General features: G+C 42.0%; 2 protein-coding genes across 4 annotated transcripts; both read right to left on the bottom strand.

Annotated features, from left to right (window-relative positions):
- Positions 1-1,390: 1,390 nt before the first annotated feature.
- On the bottom strand, positions 1,391-6,549 carry COPRS (coordinator of PRMT5 and differentiation stimulator). The gene is made up of 4 exons (XM_074607393.1): positions 5,804-6,549; positions 4,929-5,016; positions 4,111-4,371; positions 1,391-2,078 (listed from the first exon to the last, which is right to left on the bottom strand). Exons 1-4 carry the CDS (start codon positions 6,416-6,418, stop codon positions 1,909-1,911), a joined length of 1,134 nt encoding a protein of 377 aa, XP_074463494.1. The 5' UTR covers positions 6,419-6,549; the 3' UTR covers positions 1,391-1,908.
- A 1,252-nt stretch (positions 6,550-7,801) lies between these two features.
- Positions 7,802-19,140, bottom strand: UTP6 (UTP6 small subunit processome component). Of its 3 annotated transcripts, none has more exons than XR_012589861.1 (19): positions 18,978-19,136; positions 18,782-18,866; positions 18,187-18,228; positions 18,007-18,099; positions 17,324-17,371; positions 16,445-16,508; positions 15,770-15,888; positions 15,110-15,187; positions 14,597-14,678; positions 13,315-13,396; positions 12,932-13,113; positions 11,989-12,068; positions 11,216-11,293; positions 10,865-11,044; positions 10,065-10,145; positions 9,154-9,436; positions 9,006-9,072; positions 8,635-8,707; positions 7,802-8,057 (listed from the first exon to the last, which is right to left on the bottom strand). XR_012589861.1 is itself a non-coding variant. In XM_074607391.1 (19 exons), exons 1-19 carry the CDS (start codon positions 19,067-19,069, stop codon positions 7,900-7,902), a joined length of 1,794 nt encoding a protein of 597 aa, XP_074463492.1. In that variant the 5' UTR covers positions 19,070-19,140; the 3' UTR covers positions 7,802-7,899. The 3 variants fall into 3 exon arrangements, 2 of the variants coding, with proteins under 2 accessions (XP_074463492.1, XP_074463493.1); XM_074607391.1 differs by having other exon boundaries at positions 9,154-9,263; positions 18,978-19,140; XM_074607392.1 differs by lacking the exon at positions 18,187-18,228 and having other exon boundaries at positions 9,154-9,263.
- Positions 19,141-21,017: the final 1,877 nt, after the last annotated feature.

Genomic DNA, 21,017 nt, shown 5'->3' with positions numbered 1-21,017 from the left:
GACTCAAAGAGCGGCACTCTCTCTCATATACACAGCACTCCACAGAACAAAAAAACATCCCCAATGCCTTAGAGAGCACAACTAGTGCTTTCTTGCCATGCAGGGAAAGAACAAGTCTTTTAGACTGTGCTTTCTGATGTATGTATGTCAGGGGAGGTTTAGATTGGATATTAGGAAACATTTTTTCACTGAAAGGGTTACTAAACATTGGAATAGGCTGCCCAGGGAGGTGGTGGATTCACCATCCCTGGAGGTGTTTAAAAAAAGGGTAGATGGGGCACTTAGGGACATGGTTTAGAAGTGGCTTTTGTCAGGGTAGGTTAAAGGTTGGACTCGATGATCTTAAAGGTCCCTTCCAACCTCAGCAATTCTATGATTCTATGTATGTGTTCTGGAGGCAGGCCAAAGTAAGTTTTGGTGGAAACACTAACTCCTAGATCACTCCATCATTCAGGAATAAAAGAACAGACCTCTTTCTTGCAACCGCACTACAAGGCTTCCACTCCTTACTTTGATGGCTTGCTAGGTACTAAGAGGTAACCAGGAACTGCAAGGTACCAGAAGAAAAGACTCTTCCAAGCTCTCGTCCTCCTCTGCTCTCAAGGAAAAGATTAAGCAAATATCACTGTGTCATTCACCTCCTCCTTCCAAACTGATGCATAAATTATTTCAGTCTCCTACATTGGATGATTTATTAAAAAAAATATTTAAAAAAAGTCTTCCAGTAGTAACTGTTAACTCCTCGTCTGAGAATAAACAAACATCGGTCCTGTGCTCCAGCATCCATCAGTGTTAAAACACAAAGCCATCAAAATCTCTTGAGAGATAAGAGATTATGAAACATGAGCATTAGCAGAAGATTGTTACTCAAGTGATCAGCCATTCAATCCACTTATACGCTTCATTTGAGAACATTTCCTCTAACTCCAAAGCAAAGGCAAGAAGGATATGGTTCTAGTTCCAGCTATTCTCTTAGAGGCTTTATGGAGCTATTTTGTGTTCTCATCTCCTCATTTGCCACAACATAAATAACAAAAACCCAAATGTATCAGCGGTATCAGGAACCTTAATTCCCATGTTTGCAGGACACAGAGATTATACACTGCAAGACACTGTGTAAGCACAGATATTTTCTTCATGATCACACATCTGATATCACATGAGAACGTTACAAAGACAACCGTGAGACTGTAGGATAATATGCCCGAACACATGAAAGTCTGATGTGGAGGAACCTCTGCCGGGAGGCAGTCTTAAGCATTCAGCATTGCTACTGGATGCAGCAGGCCCTACTGTATGTCCACGTGTGTATTTGCAAAATGTATATCACGTATTTGTAACCCCTTTATACTGAAATACATAAAATAAAAACAAAACAACTCAGTCTGTATTTGTCATGGCTGATTTTGTTAAACACCAGAATTAGATATGGAATCACAAACTGCAACATAGAAATACAACAGAGAAGCTGGAAGGAAGAACAGTTTTTGAAGCTATGTGAACCAATTTGAAGCATCAAATTAAAAGGAAAGAAAACCACAAGTTACATAGACACACATGGATCAGCATGTCAAAACTGGCAAAGCTTGGCAAACAAGCTGAAGTTTAGAAATTAAATACTTCCTCTCAAGCAATTCGTTAGCAACAACATAGATCTATATAATAGAAACAAAAAGTCCAGAAATGTATTGACTCCTTACAGCTAGCACCCGCATTCTTGTTTCCAGAGGTTCAGCATGGTCAATTTATAAACAGCTCAGAAGCAGTCTAAGCAAAACTTCGGAGATGGTGTAGCATTTCTGGCCTTACACAGAACTCTGCAAGCAAGCCAAAGGACTTGACATGACTCAATCGGTGAAGGACATAATCCAACTCAGAAGCCAAACTTAGTTCTGACCAGGGTCAACCTCACTCATCAGCATCATCAAACTGGCCAGTCTCAGTCATTCTAACTGGTGACGTAAAAGCAAAGCAAGCTGCATGGTGACAGCTTGGGTTGTAAAACGAATCCTCTCGCCATGAGTATGAGGCCAAAAGATTATTCTCCTGAAAGCTTCCACAGTGGAGATCGCCAGCATCTAAAGAAGATCAAAGAAAAGATTTAAATCATGAGAGATGCTTAGAAAACTAGTGGTATAGTATAGCAGATTGTTTTGCAGGTCTACCACATCTTCCAGTTAGGTATTTCAATTTGATCTGCCAGCACTCATGAATTAGACCTACAAACAAAGGAAAAAGAAAGCTGAGTTTGGCAACATCTTCATTTTAAGGAAGGTTCTTGCCACAGAGACAAAACAGTTTACCAAAAAGCTCAATGATGTACCTGGATTCAGAATATCCAACACCAGCTCTTACAATACATGTAGTTCTACATTTTCTCCAGGCATAAAAGGCTCATGAAACCATTACTTTTATTTCTCCTCCCCCTTCCTGCTCTCTCCATAACCACATCCCAATAAGGGGCCCTCCAAACCCTTTAAGAACTGGGTCACTGGACAGAATGGAAGGGTGGGTCTGGTAAAAGCGAGCTCTGAACAACATTTACACAAGGCTAGAATTAAGCCTAATAAGTCTGTTATTTAACCAACCTAGCACAAAAATAGGGCAAAGTCCTTTAACAGAAGCAAAAGATTCGTAGCCAGCAGGCACTGAAAAGACTGAGCAAATGAAAAGCCCAGAGTATGGGGCAGCAGAAAACCCAACACAATATCAGCCTTCCAGTAGCACTGACAAACAGACCATTAAAGCAAGCATTTTTAAAAAGTTTTAAAAAAAGCCATAAAATGATGACCAAGCACATTTTTTATTTGTAGCAGTTAACAACTCGGACTCGGTATCCTTCACAAGCACCTGAACCCCATAATCACAGCTTCCTTAATTTGTGAGGATTTGAAGAGTGTAAGCTACAGGTAGGGATGAGTTAGTTAAATAAAGCAAAAGAACTTGTGACAGTTCCAGTAAAAAAAACATATAAAAAAAATCAAAACATTCCATAAACTTGAGCATATGAGAGATTAAAAGGGAAGGAAGGATGGAAGAGATAGAAACATCCAAAAAGGAAATGGTCTTTTTCTCAGATTACCCAGTGTGAAAAACCACTACTGTGTTTCCATTTTAAAATCAGAATGACTTTATAGGAAGGCTGCAAAAACTTTCCCACTTCCTTCTGTTATCAAACAACGGAACTTGAATACAACAGCCATTTATGGAATTAAAATTAACAGATAATTTATATTTTCTAAGGAAAGAAAGATGTGTTTGTATTAATTACAGAAGATATGCATTAATGACAAGAAAATGGAAATGGTACTACTCTGCTTCAGCAAAGACACAGCAGGTCACCACTGCTGGCTAACCTCCATCTACTTGTTCTATCCCAATGTACAGTTTGACAAATGAAGATTGAGACTCTCAGTTCAACATGAGTCACCACAAAACAGTTTACAAACTGGAGGGTTAATACAATTCTAAAAACGTGGATGAATCTGCTTCTATCCATCGCCACCTTTGTCCGTGGGACTGATCACATGCACAACCATTTACGACGATCAAGCTTAAAAAAACTCAAAGACCCCAAAAAATCCTACAACAACAACAAAAAAAAACCCAACAAAACAAAAGCAACAACAAGCCAGTACTCAGAGACTGAGTGCTTGTACTGCTCCCCTCCAAAGAACTCCACGCTCTAGAGGGACATTACAGTCTCAATTAATTTTCTTGGGGGAAAGGAAGAACTCCTTTTACACAAAAAAGTTACATTCCTGCACTCCATGTGCCTTCCTCTTCTGCTTCAGAATAACAAAGATATATTACTGAGACCTAGCTTCTCCAGAGAAACTCGATACACACATACAATTCTTCTCTTTACCGTTCCACTCCCTAAGAATTCAATTGCTCAAGCAAGAGTTTCATGTGAACTTTGTAACACTGCCTTTAAATCCCATATTTGACAACGGAATTATGCATTTTGACCATGAGGTCAACAAGAACAAAAAAACTGCTTCCCAAAATAGAATGTGGAGTTATTCAAACACATTCTCCTGCAAAGCACCTACCTCCAATCACATACTAACCAAAACTCAAATGAAGCACAAGTAAATTTGTACTTACCATAAGGATTACATTCAGAGTTCTCCAATTCTTTATCCCAGTCCTCCTCTGCTTCGTACAGCGAAGCAGTCTGCAGCTCTGGAAAAGTTACAGCCTCAGACATACTGGAGACTTCACCATCTAAGTCTTCCAGGTCAGAATGTGTATGAACACAGTCGACAGGAGAGCCACTGACATCATTTTCATTGTGAGAGGTATCAGAGAATTCACTTTCTTCAGACTCACTATCAAGAACATTTGGTATATTCTTCAGCAAACGTTCTAAAAACAATAGAAAAAGCCAACAGAGATACTTAGGAATTAAACAGGAACAATTAAATTCTTAGCGTGCAATAATTCAGCCAGGTATATGAATGCACTTTGTGACTACTATCTAATTATAACATATGTGGTTCCTTACATATTAGTATCACTACAGTGCTGCTTCAGATGCTTGGGAACACAGAACATAGGCTTGCATCACACCACTAGCCCAAGTCAGGATTTTCCACAGACTCTTGTTGTAAAATAAACTCTTTAAACTAGGGCATAGGACCAGCAGTCTTGTTTCACCACATTCACCTGTTGGTATTTTAAAAAACAGGTACGTTGAAAAACCACAGCTCTAGTTTACAAAATAAATAAATAAATAGTGTGGTAGTAATGATTAATTACTCTTGCATGTAGGCACACATAAATATCTACATGGAAATAATTCAGTGCAGTAACTCAAGAAACACTTCCCATGCATCACCAAAGAATTTTAAGTATATTTCCTCAAGCAGAGTGTAAGTTTCACTACTATCTGCTTTGGTTTTGCCCTAATAGTTTAGGCTTACCTTTTCTGGGCTTCCAGATCATCGTTTCTCTCTTATCAGAAAGCTGTTCCTCCTCAAAGCCTACAGACTCAATGGCAGCAGCCATTACCTACAAGACAGTTTTAAAGAATCCAGTAGCGCCTTTCATTGATTCTTCCAATGAGGCTCCTACAACTTCTACTGCATTTGGGTGTTTCTGAGCCCTTGAGCCTGACCTGTTTGTTTGTTTGTTCCCTTGATGAATCAGAGGTTTTAAACCAGACAGGCTTTCACTTCAGAAAGCAAATCTGATGAGGGATGGCTCATCCTGCTGCCGCCATCAGTCACCTCTGGCGGCAGCCAACACAGAACAGCCAGTCTCCTCCGCCACAGACCTAATCCTCCTCATGCCATTTTGGGAACAGGTCCCAAAACTGACCTAAAATGCACCTGTTTGGGAACAGCAGCAGACTGTGAAAGTTGCAGAGCGTGGAAGGAGTACAAGCACCAATAACTATGAACCAACCACCTCGGGGGGGAGGCAAGGGGACAGAAGAGGGCCAGGCCCTCCAGCAGCCCTGAGGAGCTGGGGAAAGACGGCAGATGCACAGCTGAAGGCAACACCTCAACTGGCTTCATGACCCCCAGAGAGTGAGGAACGGAAGGGCGAGTTATCCCCACCACTTACGCCACAACAAAGATGAATTCGCTGAAGGAACAGCCCCTGCCCAGGGCGGTGGGAGCGGGCAGCCAGGCTCCCAGGAGCTCGCAGAGCCGAGCCCGGCAGGCCCAAGGCCGCGGGAGGAGGCCTGAGGGGGTCGCGGCTGGCGGACAAGGGCACAGCGCCACGTACTTCGGCCGACCCCGCACTGGCGGGCCCTGCCGCCCGCCCCCCGCCCCGCAGGAGCCCACCACACCTGCCGAGGCGGCGGTGCCACCAGCCGCGCCACGCCGGCCGGCGCTGAGGGAGCGTCCGGGCGCGCAGCTGCGGGGCCAGGCGCGAGAAGACGTTCGTCCGTCCGTCGCCGCCCGTCTTTCCGCTTTGCCGGAGCCGAGCGTCCCCTCAGCGCCCGGCCCGGCCGGCGCCGGCAGCGGCGCCTGCGCCCGAGGCAGCCGCGGGCACCGTCAGGCGGACGGTCTCCTGGGAAGGGCGGCTGCTGCCGAACCCGCTGACCGTAATGGCTGTGCCCCGGCAGCCCCTGCCCGAGGAGCCACCAGCCGCGGGGCGAGCGGCGGCTTCTCCCGCCTCGGCCTCGGGCGGACAGCGCTGCGACCTCCACCCGCCTCGCCGCCCGCAGGGACTGGCGCCATTGGCACTTGTCGAATGCAGAACTTCTGTCATGGCTACTGGAAGTTGTCTCCAGAGAGAGGAAAACGTTCTGACATAAGGGCAGAAACAAGCTATCGTGGTTTAGCCCCATCAGAATCAGGACACAAGCAATTAAAACAACTTGGAGAAAAAACGTGGAGAAATACAAACATAAGAGCTGCAAGAAAACACCTTTACGCTCATAAAGTTGTAAATAAAACATCAATGCCGCCCCAGGCTCTCTGGCTTTTTAGTCTTGCCAAAAGGTACCAATGTCCGTTAGGCCTCGTGCTAGAAGCAGGCCCAGAGAAGGTGTCGAGGGGTGGGGAGCAGTGGGAATGAGCAGACCTGGCAGCTGCTCTATCGACCAAACCTGCTCTTGGGAAACGTGTATCACTCTCAGGGGCTGCAGGTGGTGAGGTGAGGGGCAAAGCTCTGTAAGGAACCAGAACATGTAATGAAAAAGAGCCCAACTTTCTGAAATGGTGGGGTTATAAACTTTGCTGGACTTAAAAAAAAGATCCCCAAAACCCGTACTTGACGCTTTTTGTTGTGTAACTGAAGAAGCAAGACAAGGGATTCCAAGGAGTGAGTAACACAATGAAGGGCAGACAGGATATGAGGAACGGTTACTGGGGTGAAGGGCGATGCCAGACACAAGACAGCAGAGAACTAGTGGGGAGACAGAAGATGGCCTGGCTAAAAGCAGGACATAGTTCAGATGCCACAGAAGGAGCAAGTTTAGCAGGCTGTTGCTCCAAACCTTGTTTTCAGCTAGTCAAAAGTTACTGGAATTCATTGCTTGAGAGGAGCTGCAGTTTTTCTCCTTGTGTCAAAAATCTTAATGACAATACAGAGAAATATTTCTTTAAGTCATCATTCACTCACTGGAAAATTAGATAAAGGAACTATTGCTGCATGGTCTTGTACTTCCCCTATGCATGCTTGATTGGTCCGAGGAGAGCGTTTATGCTGATTTAATGGGTTTGCAATGGAAAAACGTGGCTCTGCAAACAGCCAAGAAAAGCACTGTCTCAAATAAACATTACCCATTTTTCAGGCATTGTGGACAGGAAGTTTAGGCGTAGATCAGAACTTTCTGCTGTCACATCAGGGGCATTTGTAACAGATCTCAGCTCCCCTCTACTTTTCATAGTCACTCTCAGAATTACAGCTTAGGACGCAAATGCTAATGCAACGTGGTTGCAGAGATTGGTTTTGAAAAGAGGATTACAGATGACTTCAAAGCTAGGAAACAACAAATACCATAATTTTACAAATTGTTTCTCCAGTGTTCCACTTTTCATTACTCAACTTAGTAAGATACGAAGATCGCCCACAGGCAGAGTTTCCATGGGGTTTTTTTTTGCATTTATGAGCTATAATATTAGCTTTCCAGAGCGTGAAAGCTGATGCATTACGACTATTCCATCTGAATGTTTAGGCAGGAGGATGAGTTTGCTCTCACCAGTCTCAATGAAGAACGCACTCAGAGACGCCTTTGCTTTCTCCTCTAACTGTGCACTTGCCCCTGGCAGAAGCAACAGCAGAAACAACTGCAATGGGGCAGATGGCTTTTTTTTTTCTTTACACCAATACATGAATGTATTGAAGGTACACTTTAATATGATCTGGGCACATATTTACCTTTGTACAAAGTACAAAAAAATCCACACTGTCATGTTGCAACTATTTATAGCTTTTTCATAAGTGTCCAGTTTGCAATAAAGTGTATTTGGAAACAAAATCTTCCACCAGATCTCCCTGCAACATCTTCATGGCTCGCCAGTGAATGCTCCCGCAGTTTTCTGGTTTGCCTTGGGGATGACTTAGCTCCTCTTTTATATAATCCAGCCAGAGATCTTTAAAAGAAAAATAGAAGTTCTGATTAGATTTTGATTGGATATTACTTAACAAACATACCAAACCTAACCTAGAAACTCTCTTTTTGCAAGCGTCCTTGATGTTAACGCAATGAGACTTACTTTGTGAAACTACAAACCCCTGCCCCTTGAGGACCAAAAGCCTGGGTTCCATTCCCAGCTAGAACAGGAATGTCTTAAAAAATAATGCAGCAGTAATCGAGCTGCTTACTTCCTTAAAAGGAATACTGCAAATATCTTGAATACATAAAAAAAATAACACATAGAGCTCCACAGTGTTCACAAATCCAAATTAAAAGTGATGGGCATCTCCTATACCAGCCAGTGTCAAAACCTTATTTGCTAGTAGTTCTGCTGAAGCCGTCCCACTGTGACCAGCCACCCTGAACTGAAAGTGAAGGGTCGCTGCAGTGTCATGCACTTAATGGCACAGAAGAAATAAGCTCCACTCTGCATGACAGCAATCATGAGGGCAGAACAAACAGCTACCTTTGAAATGGATGAAAATAAGAGAGGCAGCACTGAATGAATAAATAAATAAATAAAATCTCCTTACCAGAATCTGTTGAACCAAACTCCCTCAAGGCACGTTCATAGTATTCTCTCAGATGAAGCATTTTGCAGGATTCCTAACAAAGGAAGGTATTAAAAGGCTATTTATTTTGTACAGAAGTGAATCTGCAGCTTGATTAGGTTCTCACAAAGAAAAAGAGCCATGGTAATTACACGCGCACACGCACACTGCCGAAGATTAGTTACCATGGAACTTGGTTTTGTATTACATGCTATGAATCAACTGTAGAAGACAAATATGAACCGATCATAAACTAATGACGCTACTCATAAGCCCTCTGTTTCCTTTTTAAATCTGAAGTTAGAAGTGTATTTTACGAATACAAGGCACTAATTGGATATTCAACAACTTACTTGTTCCTTTTCTATTTGGATCATCTTCCTGAAGAAGTCAAGTGAAAATGGACGATTTTCACACAGGCTGAAGTAAAAACATAAGTAACTTTAGACTTAAAGCCTTTTAACACATGCTCTAGAACAATTGCATTTGAAGGTTTGTCACCTGGTAAAGACTCTTCTAACTTTCTTATAACCACTATTTCTGTAGGTCCAGTCAAGATACTTTTCTTTCATAGTCACAGATTCAGCATGAGTCGTGGCGTGTAAGGATCTCTGCAAGTTTAAAAAGGAAAACAAAGCAAAAACCAAACCCACCACATAAGCTACAAATAAAAGGCAACAAGGGAGAGCAAACCAAACAGTACCTTCTCCCTTATTAGGCATCTGACACAAAGCAGATCTCCTAAGTGAGACAAAGTTCTGAACAAAAGCATCCCACATGATGTCTGAAATTTTCAAAGTTCAAATTTTTCAAATTAAAATATTACTTGTAACCTAAAATACATGTCTCGTCCAATATTCCATACAGCTGGCAATTGTCATTTCCCTAACATCCTTCATGCAGAGGGTTTCACAATGCTCTACAAATAACTGAATTCAAGCTTCCACCTGAAATACGTGTTTTATGTTGTAAATGGGAAGGGGGAACAACCAACATACCAGGCAAAAAGGAAATGTTTTGCCCTAAGCTATTTAGGGAATTTACAGTCAGATTAAAGTCACAGTTTTGTTCTTGAGTTTTCTGTAACAAGGTTGAATGTTTTCACAGATTGTAAAATTCTCCTCTGCATGTTCAGATTGACATCTGAAAACAGAGCAACTTCTAGACCACAAAGTAAAAGAGGTGGCTATGTGCTTACAAATATGTAAACGTCTTAGAAGCGTGGGGATGGCATTTATGCTTATAAGCCTATGTCCAACTGATTTTTGGTAACATTGTTTTACTTGAAATGCTTTGATATCAACACATGAAGGACCTAGAGTATAAAGCATTTGTGACATGTTCCATCCGCACACGCTCTTCCTGTTTGTTTACACACTGTCATAAAAAGTAGATTTCTATTAGCTAAGTACCTGGTAGACAGCTTCTGTGTCTTCCTTGCTCTTCGTGCCTTCACTCCATTCCACCCAGAGGGTCCATATTGGCAAAGTGCCCTACAAGGTAAGCAGATAAATCACATGATTGGAATACAGTGACTCTGACTTACAGAAACAGACAGCGACACATCCACCAGGTTCTGTATTTATAGCTGCTGTAAAAAGTGTCCTTTAGACATAGCTCTTAGACAACTTTGGACTGCACACTGGAATTACTTGTTTCCTTCCTCGCTTAGAGGATAAATGCTACTTAGCTGCACAGCTGCATGACATGTTGCCAGGGATGAGACACAAGTTCTGCATCACCAAACACTGCAGTACAAAGGTAACTTCTGAGAACAACAAGGAGGAAATAAACAATCACCTCCTTGTTTCCTCTCCTCACTCCTTGTGTCCAGGGTTTGAAATGGAACAGCAAGACAGCACACAGCTAATTCAAGCCTTGAAATACCATACATGCAAACAATTCATCAGTCAGTGAAGAAAAGGAAATGCATTTTCGAGTAGGACACAAAGAATACCATATGACTGCTAGAAGTGTATGTAAAATGTCACCTGTGAGCATTCAGACTTTAAAACGGTGAATAGTAAGTGAATTTGCAATTCCCTAATGCTCCTGAATGCAATGTGCGTGTGAAATGTCAAGTTCTTATTTTTGACCTTAAAAATGGTTAGGGACTTTGAATGCCTTGTAAAGGAAAAAAAAACACTCAAATAAATAGCAGAGGTTTCCTGTCTAAGATTAATGCATACAAGTCCATAAAACTAGCACAGACCTTAGATTTCACGTGCTTAACGGCTTCTTCAAAACACTGGGTCACATCATCACTCTTTAGTTGAATCAGCACCTGCAGCCTCATCTGCCACGTTTCCACTGACAGGCTGAAGCGCTTCGTTGCAGCTTCTGCCACCTCTGTAGCCTTCTCAAAGAGGGTAGACTCCAGTAATAGTTGAAGCTAAAACCAAGCAGATACAGCTAATCACCACAAGAGATTTGTAATACCTGGTTAAAAAGCAAGGCCTTGAACACATTATTGCCCGCCTTTCAATGTACTCAAAATGGCAAAGATAGGCACGTAAGCAATGCAGGACAGTCTCACAATCTATTTTTCTATGTCAGCTCTTACCCACTGCTTATAGAGAGCTTCTGGCAGCAAACTGGACTCATGGGCTTTGTTGAACACACTCAGTGTCCTCTCCAGCCTCTAAAACCAACAAAGAAGAAAAAGAAAACAAGGATTATTCCTGCATATACCAGATCCCAGCATTACAAGAAGCCCAGTGGATTAGCGTATCAACATGTCACTGAAATTCAGTAAGAGTTACGTATCTAATGCTTTAGGTACCTGCATAAATTCCAAGATAAAGGGGAAATTTGAGCACCCGAATTACTCTTTTCTTTAAGGAGGAAAAGAAAAACATCGCAATGTTCTTTTACTGTATTAAAAGGGAATTAACCTGCACAGGATGATTAGTTAATTCACCAAGTCATAGCCAAGCACAGATGCATAATTAAGTTCCCATGTGTCAGCACCAAAGTTTGCTCAGACTTATTTGCAAGAGTTGTTTTAATTTGTCCTTTTCTTTGAACAAGAACAGGTTTGCAGGACTGTCAGCGAACATTAACGAGTTTGCACTCTTAACTTGCATCCAGAGGTGACTGTACTTTACTGATAAGGCTGGTTTATGCCCAAGTAATTGATGTTCAGGCAGGCCATACATCAACCTAACAGTAAAAGTGATCCCCTCAATGGAGGCTAAATGATTTTTAATCATAGCCGCAGATAAGTATTTCTGATAAAATGTCAAAAGATATTTGCTTCTTGTCTGATGGGTTACAGAAATCAGTAAAAACAGAGATGATTTGTTACTTGTTACTTATTTGTTAATAAGCTTTTACCTTTTGTTTTAATTCTTCACTGTTGGTTTTCCTGTTGTATCTCTCTAAGCAAAAAGTGATGTAGTATTTCCACATGTCCTCTGTAGAATCAAAGGCATAATATCACACTTTATAGAACCACAAAACTGCACAAATATTTGTCTTTAAGGAATATAGAGAATCCAAGCAATAAATGTTAATGCCAACTTTGTTTTAACAGGTTGTATTATAAAAGAGGCCCCACATTTATAACATTAACATTTAAAAATGGCTTCCTGGTGTAAGCTGCAGCCAGTAACTCTTTCTAAAGAGCATTCCACTCTTAGTTCAGCTGAGGCTTCAGCACACGCTGTCACAATTAATGTTCACTGCACCCTTTGCCTGTAGTTTTCAATGGGCCTGCAAAAGTAAAGACACTCACGGGCAGTTGACAAAATCTTTCTTTGTCTGTCTGACTTCAAAGGCTATAGAAACAGCAAGTTTGAGTCCGCTCCACAGACGGCCCCTTGATAGCCTCCCTTAAGAGTTAAGGACAATGCCAGATGCTGAAGGTGGATATCCACTCCACTGGCAACTCAAAAACATTGCTTACTCACAGCTAACCACCAATATACTTCAGTTCTACAGGTTTCCTTTATTTAGGAAGTTTTCTCTATTTACAACTCCCAAGCCTCTATTCATCTGTGGGCTTCTATTCTCCTCATTGGTTAAGTCACATTAATAAAAGCAAACAAGCAACAAAAAGCACTTTCAGTCAAGCAGCTCCTTTGAGAGTATAAATTCATTGGAAAATAACCCCAATAACACATAAAATAGATCCCAAAACAGCAGCATCTAAAAACTACTTGCCTTCTCTTAGGTATGGCAGCGCCTGACAACACCTACTTCAAAACTTTCACAGTCTACAGAATGCTAAAGTACTAGAAAAAGAAAATGATGTTTAAATGCAGGCAGAACTTTTCACCTGTTGGGACTGCTTTCACAGCCTCTTCAAAGACTGCAGAGCACCGCTCCTCTCTCTGGGTCATTTCAGATACTTTCGTCTGTTTTGTGGTGTGTTCTGTGGACTGCAGGGACCCCAGCTCCAGCTCATGACGGGCCATGTAGTCCCATGTAAGAGGATCATCAGCAAATGTGGTCTGTAAACTAAACACACCATGTCTGTAATACCACTCAACCACCACTCCTCTTTTGCAAGTCTGTTTAGAAGGGTTGTTATATTAGCATAGCAATGTAGTTAATTTCTAAGTAACAAAATGCCAGAGCAAAAACATTTCCAGAATTGCCAGAAAAAAAACCCAACCAAACAAAAACCCAACAAAACCACAACACAAAGCCACACCTCACCTTTCAAGAATTTCTTTTTGCAAATCTTGGGTAAAATCAAAGAGCTTTGCAATAGAAAGCACAGCCAGATGGAATTCAACACCTACATTTCAAGGGGAGGAAAAAAACCTATCAAGCAGAGTATTACATACATTGCACACTTTGCATATCTGTATCTTTGCAAGCTTTTGTCCAGACCCAGGTAACATTTAAGCGCATCGACAGACACCCTCTTCTTTTCTATAAATCTTAAGTGTTCCACCCATATGATAAGCCACGTTAGGATGTTGATTCCCTGGCTATATTCTTCACAACTTCAGTTACAAAAAAAGGCCGGAGAAGCAGGACATTCCAGAATCCAAAGTGATAAACTGGCCCTGTCCTGACATGCTTACACATCCTTCCAGCTTGGTTCCCCTTGCAAATTTAATAAGCACCTCCTCTGCTCTTTCACTTGACTCTGACATGGAAACACAGAAGGCTCCACACTTGGGACAGACCTCTCCAAAGCTGCACACAGTATACGTCAATGAATTACCGCCTTCGATGTTATAACTCTAACATCTGCAAGAATACCAAGTGACATGACTTGACATAATTAGTGCATTGCAAATCCCTATCAGCCATTACTCCCCTCCTTATTTTTAGGTGCTTACAAATCATTTGTATGCCTATTTATTCCAGTATTTCTCCAGGAATTTAAATTAAGCCATCTCTTTTTGTCATTTTCTCTAACGCTCTTTTTCCCCCTCTACTTTTCAACGCTATTATTATATTTGGTCCATTGTCTTCCAAAATATCCCCATCTATTACCATTTCTCAAAGAGATCTGCTGCTACTTTGCAGTTATTTTACCCAATTCTCTCCATAAAATCGGTGAATTTTACCAAGCCTGGTGAACTTAAAATCATCTAACCTGTTTTATTATTAGTCTGAATTGTTACTTATTTGTCACTAGTGCTATCTCATTAGTTGTAATCTAATGTTCAGTAAACAACAAAGAAAAAAGGTATGTAATTCTGAACTGTTCTCCCTTTATTTTAAGCAAACAAACAAGTTTTGAGACTGTAAGCCTAGCACCTGTGCCACTGCAGTCCAAAAGCTGTTGTACCAGAAGAGAGCTGTCAGCCTGCAGAACAGCTATGAAATCAGAACTATCAGCACTATTAAATTATAATTCGTCATTATCTAAGTTCTACTGAAGTGTGCGCACGAGAGCTAAGTCTATCTTTGTTACCTACTGCATTAGCTAAATAAAGGTGAGAATTTTCTTATTGAGTAAATTCAAGAAATGTTACATCACCTTTAATTTTCTGAGCAGCATCCCTGTAGACTATGCGAGCCATTTCCCCATTGAGAATCTCTTCAGAATAACTGAATTTCCCCTGGAATATCAAGCATAGCATCATTGTAAAAACAGCTTTCCTTTCTCAGCTACCATTTTTGCAAACATGGAAAAAACCATCACAAGATATTAACAGGGTTTTTTTATCTCTTATCCAATTTGCGTACATCAGCTAGAAAGAAATAAGAAATGGTAAGTTTAACTACTCCTTTCCATAAATTACTATTAACTTTCAAACTTAGGGATATAACAAAAGACTTTACAAATGTAAACAAAAATTTATGTTTTAAGTATTTGAGCTGAGCATCAGCCAACACTTCAAAAGCTTAACGCAGGCACAGGACACGAACAAAAACTTTTTTCTCTAAGCTTTTCTCAAACAAACCACTAATACAGATCCCTTGAAACTATGCATTCAAATGTGTGATACGCAAGCAAACAACATCTCTTAAGTAATTTTAGCTGATGTACCAAGTCCATCTTTGCTCGTTCAAATTCCTTCTTTTCCTTCCTCTGTTTTTCAGCATTCATCAGCTCCATTCTGAAATACTGCAAGAGAGAATTGAGGATGTGGGGATAAATCATAAAACATCGAAGTCCACAAACGTAGTAACACAAGCTCTATCTGAGGAGCTACAAATCAGGACTTTGCCAATATCCCACATACGTCTACATGAGAGACTTGGTTTTTAGAGGTTTGTGCATATAGCTATCTGCCCTACATATTTACTCCAGAAGTTTTCACATGTAGAAATTACCACTTTTTAGTAATTCTTTAAACCTTAACTTGCCCTCAAAGAAAACCATGCTCCCTAGCAAAGGTTAGGGATGACAGATCTCATGCAAACTACGTCCTAGCAGAGCTTACAGTACTTTAGAAGGGAATTATGACACATTTATGTACAAACAGTATAAAACTCTCACATACATAAATACAGTATTTGCTAAACAACTGAAAAATGCTGTGAGTATAAAATATCTTTTTCTTTTTTAAAACCTTTTTGACAACATTTCCCCACTGATTGAGAAACAAGTTTTTTCCAGTTTTCTCCGAACGATATGAGAAATATGCTGGCCTGATTTGCTCTGATTGATCAATTAACTGGTCGTAGAAGAAAACCAGGAACTCACTTCTTGATAAAGTTTTGGGCACTCTGGATGGAAGCGCAAAGCACGAAGGAACAAGTGCCTCGCATTTTCTGCCGAAAGTCGTGTCTCCATTTCCCATTTTGCTGCCATAATCCACAGTGCTGCAATAGATGATATAAATGAATTTATTTTAAGGCAAAGCAAGTGGCTGTTGATGACAAGCCACTTTGAAGCTACTCTCCAGGATGCACAAGTTGTTTTTGTTCCATGTACCCATTCCAACACAATCCATGAGCTCAGTAATGGAATAAGACTGATTATTTCCCATGTAAAACCGAGTTAAAGGACAGATCTAAGCAGCTAAGCAGATCCAGGAAGTTTCATCTGGTATAGCTACAGATCCAATAACCTACAATGGTGTCTTCAAAAGACAAAAAGCAGCCATGAGTATTCAACATCTACCTCTGAAACATCTACCTAGTCCCCAGTCTACCTGGAAAATGGTCATTCAGACCATGGGGACTCCTGCTTCACATCACCTTTTGATTGCTCAGCACAATCCCTGACAGAGCCCTTCTCTCCGAAGTAGCCACAAGGCAAAGAAAAGAGTAAGAACTTTTACCCCAATAGCTTGAACTGAGATCTATAAGAACTTAAACCAACGCTATACAATCTATACTGAGTCATTTATGCAGCATTCGCCATTGTTTTATTTACCTGGTTTATTGGGATGAATGGCCAACATGGAAGAAAACACCCTACTAAGCTGATGTTTTGCATTCTGTAAAAGAAAAAAAGTTTTGTTTTACCCATTCTAGTACCAAATTGAACAACCAGCACCAAAGTTTCATTATGAAGGGTTACAAGTTGCAATGCAATTGTACTGGAAAAGACACTTCTCTGCTATTTTATCTTCAGTAGAAAGTTTCTCATATTTGTTCAATATTGTCCAACTTTCAGATGTTACCAGCCTAGATTAGCATAGTTAACTCAAACCCTTCTGCAGTATGCAGCTAACGCAAATCTGGCCTAAGTCACAAACCCATAGTCTCACTGACCATTCTGAGGTAAAAACTGCATTTTCCTTTTGCCACTTGCACTACTAAGACAAGATCACCTTCTTCAGTACAGCAGCGACGACAACAACTGAATGTTAATAATAATGTGAAGCCTTGCACAGGTAAGTTTACAAAGTACAGAGTTGCCAGAATTACACTTTTCGGCATAGTCGCTATAAGAAATGTTTGGAACAAAATCTCAGTTCACAGACAGGTGATCCATTCATTCCAGAGAAGGTATAACCAATATTATGATTCTCACAAACCAAATGGTACTTCATATAATCAGTGCAATCAGTCTCACCTTTGCCATGTGCAAGCACCAAATTTTATACTAATTCATTCTAAGGCAAATTCTGCACTTACCCACATCAGTGAAAATCTCAGGAAGTTCCACCAATGCTATAAAAATTATTTCAGTAATACAGCATGTGGCAGGGAAGTTTGTGCCCCTGTCTTGTAATTCAAGTACCAGGTGCCTGATTAAACACCAATCCAGTATCTCAACTCAGGAAAGATTAACATTTTGAAAACTCACCCACTGCTTGCAAAATGCAACATGTGAAAGCCAAAGCTGGACATCTTCCTATTGGAAATGCAAGGGAGAATCAACCTTACAACAAGGCAAGCACAAAAATCACTTGCACATTGACAAGCAAACAGTACACCCTCAGTACAATAACTTCGCACGCCGAGAGAAGGGCTTTTGAATCTCAGATTCCACCCCCCCTTAAATTCTTGTGAGACACACGAAAAAAAACAACGCTCCCATCTCAAGACACACCCTTCACAGACTCTCCAATCAAATCTGTGTTACACTGAACTCAGAGAGCTCGCTCTAACAGTTCCTCAGGCACCTCATTTAGGTTTTACCATTAAATTTATCAAGACGCTCTTTTCCTAAAGCATCTGAAAGTTCTTTTCATTCGGTTTCTAGTCCTTGCAAGCCTAAAGACCAAACTCACATGGCAATACTTGTTTCAAGACTGTTGAGGACTAATGACTCAGAAAGGACAGAATATTGTTTGTATACAAAAAACATCTATCTGACATGAACGATCTATTTCTAGGCTACTGCTAAATGCAAGAACAAACATTCACTTAGTTTTTCTATTACATTCTTCCACATGATTGCCAATATTTCGTAGCAGTGATATCTAGATAAATTTTACATAGCAAGAGGGCAATTTTCAACTTATCAGTACAAATAAACAAACTTACTTTCCATTTTCCTATAGCACGGTTGAACAGGCTATGGATTCTATGCAGGATAGAGATCTCAATTTCATCCTTCTTAAACGAATATCCAGTGCGCTAGGAGAAAAACAAAAACTATTAACTTTACCGTAACAAAAAATTTGGCATAAAGTATTCTGCACTCTAAATAATTGACAAACTTACTGCTCTTCTTTTCTTGATCAGTTCCAGCAAATTAATTTCATACTGAAATGTGGAAAAAAAAATTTAAAAGCAAATGAGGAGACATATAACAGTAAAGAAAAAAAAATACTGATCAAGTGGGTTTTTTTAGCTAATCAGGTGGATAATAAAAATTACATCCAGAAAAACATAAGCAGCAATTGTTTGTCCAGATGACTACATTTCTAAGGCTGACTGAAAGCAAGCTTGAGTAGTATTGCACATGATGTTTCAGACTTGAACTGTCAGCACTCTACATATTCCTAGAATTGTAATGCACAAGCCAAACTCCTAACACCACAGAAAACTAACTACACTTAACTAAACGAAAAACTACAGCAAAAAGACACCACAAGAAAGAAGACTCTCTCATCCCAAACTCGGGCACCAATTCCCGGCCGTGCTTTGTGTCCTGGTGTGCCGATAAACCACTCAGGAGTGGACACCACGGGGCACGTGAGGAGAGGCCTTAAGAAGATGCCGGTTTCCTACATGGGTCACTACAGAACCCCGTCACTTCTCACCGAACTGTCGCTACAACGTGAGGCAGCACGCTCTGCTAATCAGTACGGCCTACCTGAATATAATTAATAAAATCCTCCTTCCGAAGCGCTCTCCGCTGTATTTTGTACTCCAAAGCCGAAGCTCTCCTCAGGACGGCCCTACGGGAAGGCGAAATCAGCGAGCGGAGCCACCCCGGTCGCGCCGCCCGCCCCTGGCCAGGCACCCGGTCCCCCAGCCGCCGCCGCCGCCGCCGCCACCTCCCGCCTCACTTGATCTCCTTCCGCGTGAACAGCCCGACCCGCTCCAGCTGCTCCAGCTCCGGGACGCGGTCCTCCAGCCGCTGCTCGATGCGCTCCGCCATGGCGGCGGCGGCGCCGAGCTCTCACGCGTGCGCCCGGCCCTGCCCACCACCCCTTCCGGCCGCGCCGCAACGCTCCGCCCGCCGCCTTCCGGAGCGGGGCCGCGCCGCTCTGCCGCCCCCTGGCAGCCCCGCCGGCGAAAGGCAAAATGCCGGCCAGGGGAGGCCGGCGGCGAAGCCACCAAGTGCGAGCTCCAACGGGAAACCGGCTCCAAACGTAACGGGTTTTGGGAGTCCTGTGGTAAGGGCGCCTGGAGGAGAGATGGGCTCTAACAGCTCAGGAGCCGCCGGACCGCCGGGTGCTCTCCCAGGGTGTCTTCCCCAGCCAGAGCCATGAACGAGGCGAGGGGACGTCAGCCCAGAACATCACAAGGACATCGTCTTCTGGTGGGATTCCTCATGGGATAAACGGCTCAGCCCCTCTCACACGGCACCTTTCTTCTGAGAAAATTAACAATAAAAACAGGTGATGGTAAATTTCTGTTTCTTACACGAGGGAAGTGTAAAAAAAATGGCGGTGTAGGAGAATTTTTTTGAGAGTGGCTTTAAATACGTGTTACCCACAGCAGTATCTTCTAGTTATGCTTTGAGCTGCCACTGCCATCACCGAGCTGGAACCACACCTTCCGACTTGTGGTGATCATTACTCCCTCCTAGAGGACGAAGCAGGAGCCGTTTCTCTGGAAAAGCAGAGGATTTAGAGGCAGGAGACTAAGGGGAAGAGGGCTTCTGGCACAGCATTCTTCACATACAATAGTGCAAAAAAGGTGTGGGTGATCTTCCACTTTTATGATAGTAGAATGGCTTAAAAAGTGTTGCCGAGTAGAGTGAGAACCTGAGCAGTTAACTTCTGCTAAAAGCGCACATAAGACAAAACGCTTTACAAGAACTATCAAGAACAGTGGTCATTTTTTTCACCTGCTATGACTTGGATTCGTGGTGGTTTTTTTCCAATATCGGGCACCAATTAAAGAAAAAAACCTAATTCTCAGTGGGAGAGGTTTAGCAACTTTTCACTCTGACAGGAAATGGTGACACCATTTTCCAAGACATCATCAAATGGGAAAGCTGCCAGGAAACGAAGAGGCACCATCCAGTCACAAAACCAAGAACTCCAGAGTGCTGAGTTCCGAGCTCAGTGGCTGTGGCAGCTCTGCATCTCAGCCGTCTAGCACAAAGGGACACTTCCCTACCTCGTGAGGAGAAGAGCAGCTCCTGCTGTAGGGTGTCCACCCCGCATGCTCCCATGTCCTACGCCTACCTGCCACTAGCTGTGGTGGTGCACATCACAGTGCTATCAATTCACCTTTACATACTCACAATATACACAATACAACTGGCAAAATCCAGCAGCTGCCTCAGCACAGTTGAGCCATCCCTGCTGTGGAAGGAGGAACTTCCCACAGCACAGATGGCTGGTGGGGGATCAGCCACCCCACATGCGAGGAAAGCCTTCAATCTCTCGGGAACCAGAGTTCCACGAGTTCACCTCCCATGGAGTTCAGCTTTCAATAACGCAGCAAAACAGGTAATCCTTCTCACAGCGGTGGTGTAAGAATATTATTCATGATCATCAGTAACACATTAATTATATTGGGTTTGACTTCTTTTGAGATGCACCCGTTCAAACCGATTCTCATATAAGTCCACAGACTTTACTAAAATAGTACTCAAGGAGGACTACACTGGGCATGAAAAGTAACGTTAGCATACTGAATCACTAAACAAGAATGTGACTGGAATGACTAGATTTGATTATTTAACTTCATTTATTTTGATATTTCTGCATCCGATTGCATGATTTTATACTATAAAAGCATTCTGTATGGAGAGCTTATCTGTCGTGGTGCACTTGGATCACACCATGTAAATAAGAATACCACACGCAGTGCAGGAGTTCAAAGCTTAACAGGTAGATGTCAGTCATTACCTGGAAACCTCTGGGAAATTT

This window comes from Larus michahellis, chromosome 14 (genome assembly GCF_964199755.1).
Source record: "Larus michahellis chromosome 14, bLarMic1.1, whole genome shotgun sequence".
Lineage (NCBI taxonomy): Eukaryota > Metazoa > Chordata > Aves > Charadriiformes > Laridae > Larus > Larus michahellis.
Note: the sequence above shows the minus strand (reverse complement) of the source record. Positions and strands in the feature narration are given on the sequence as shown.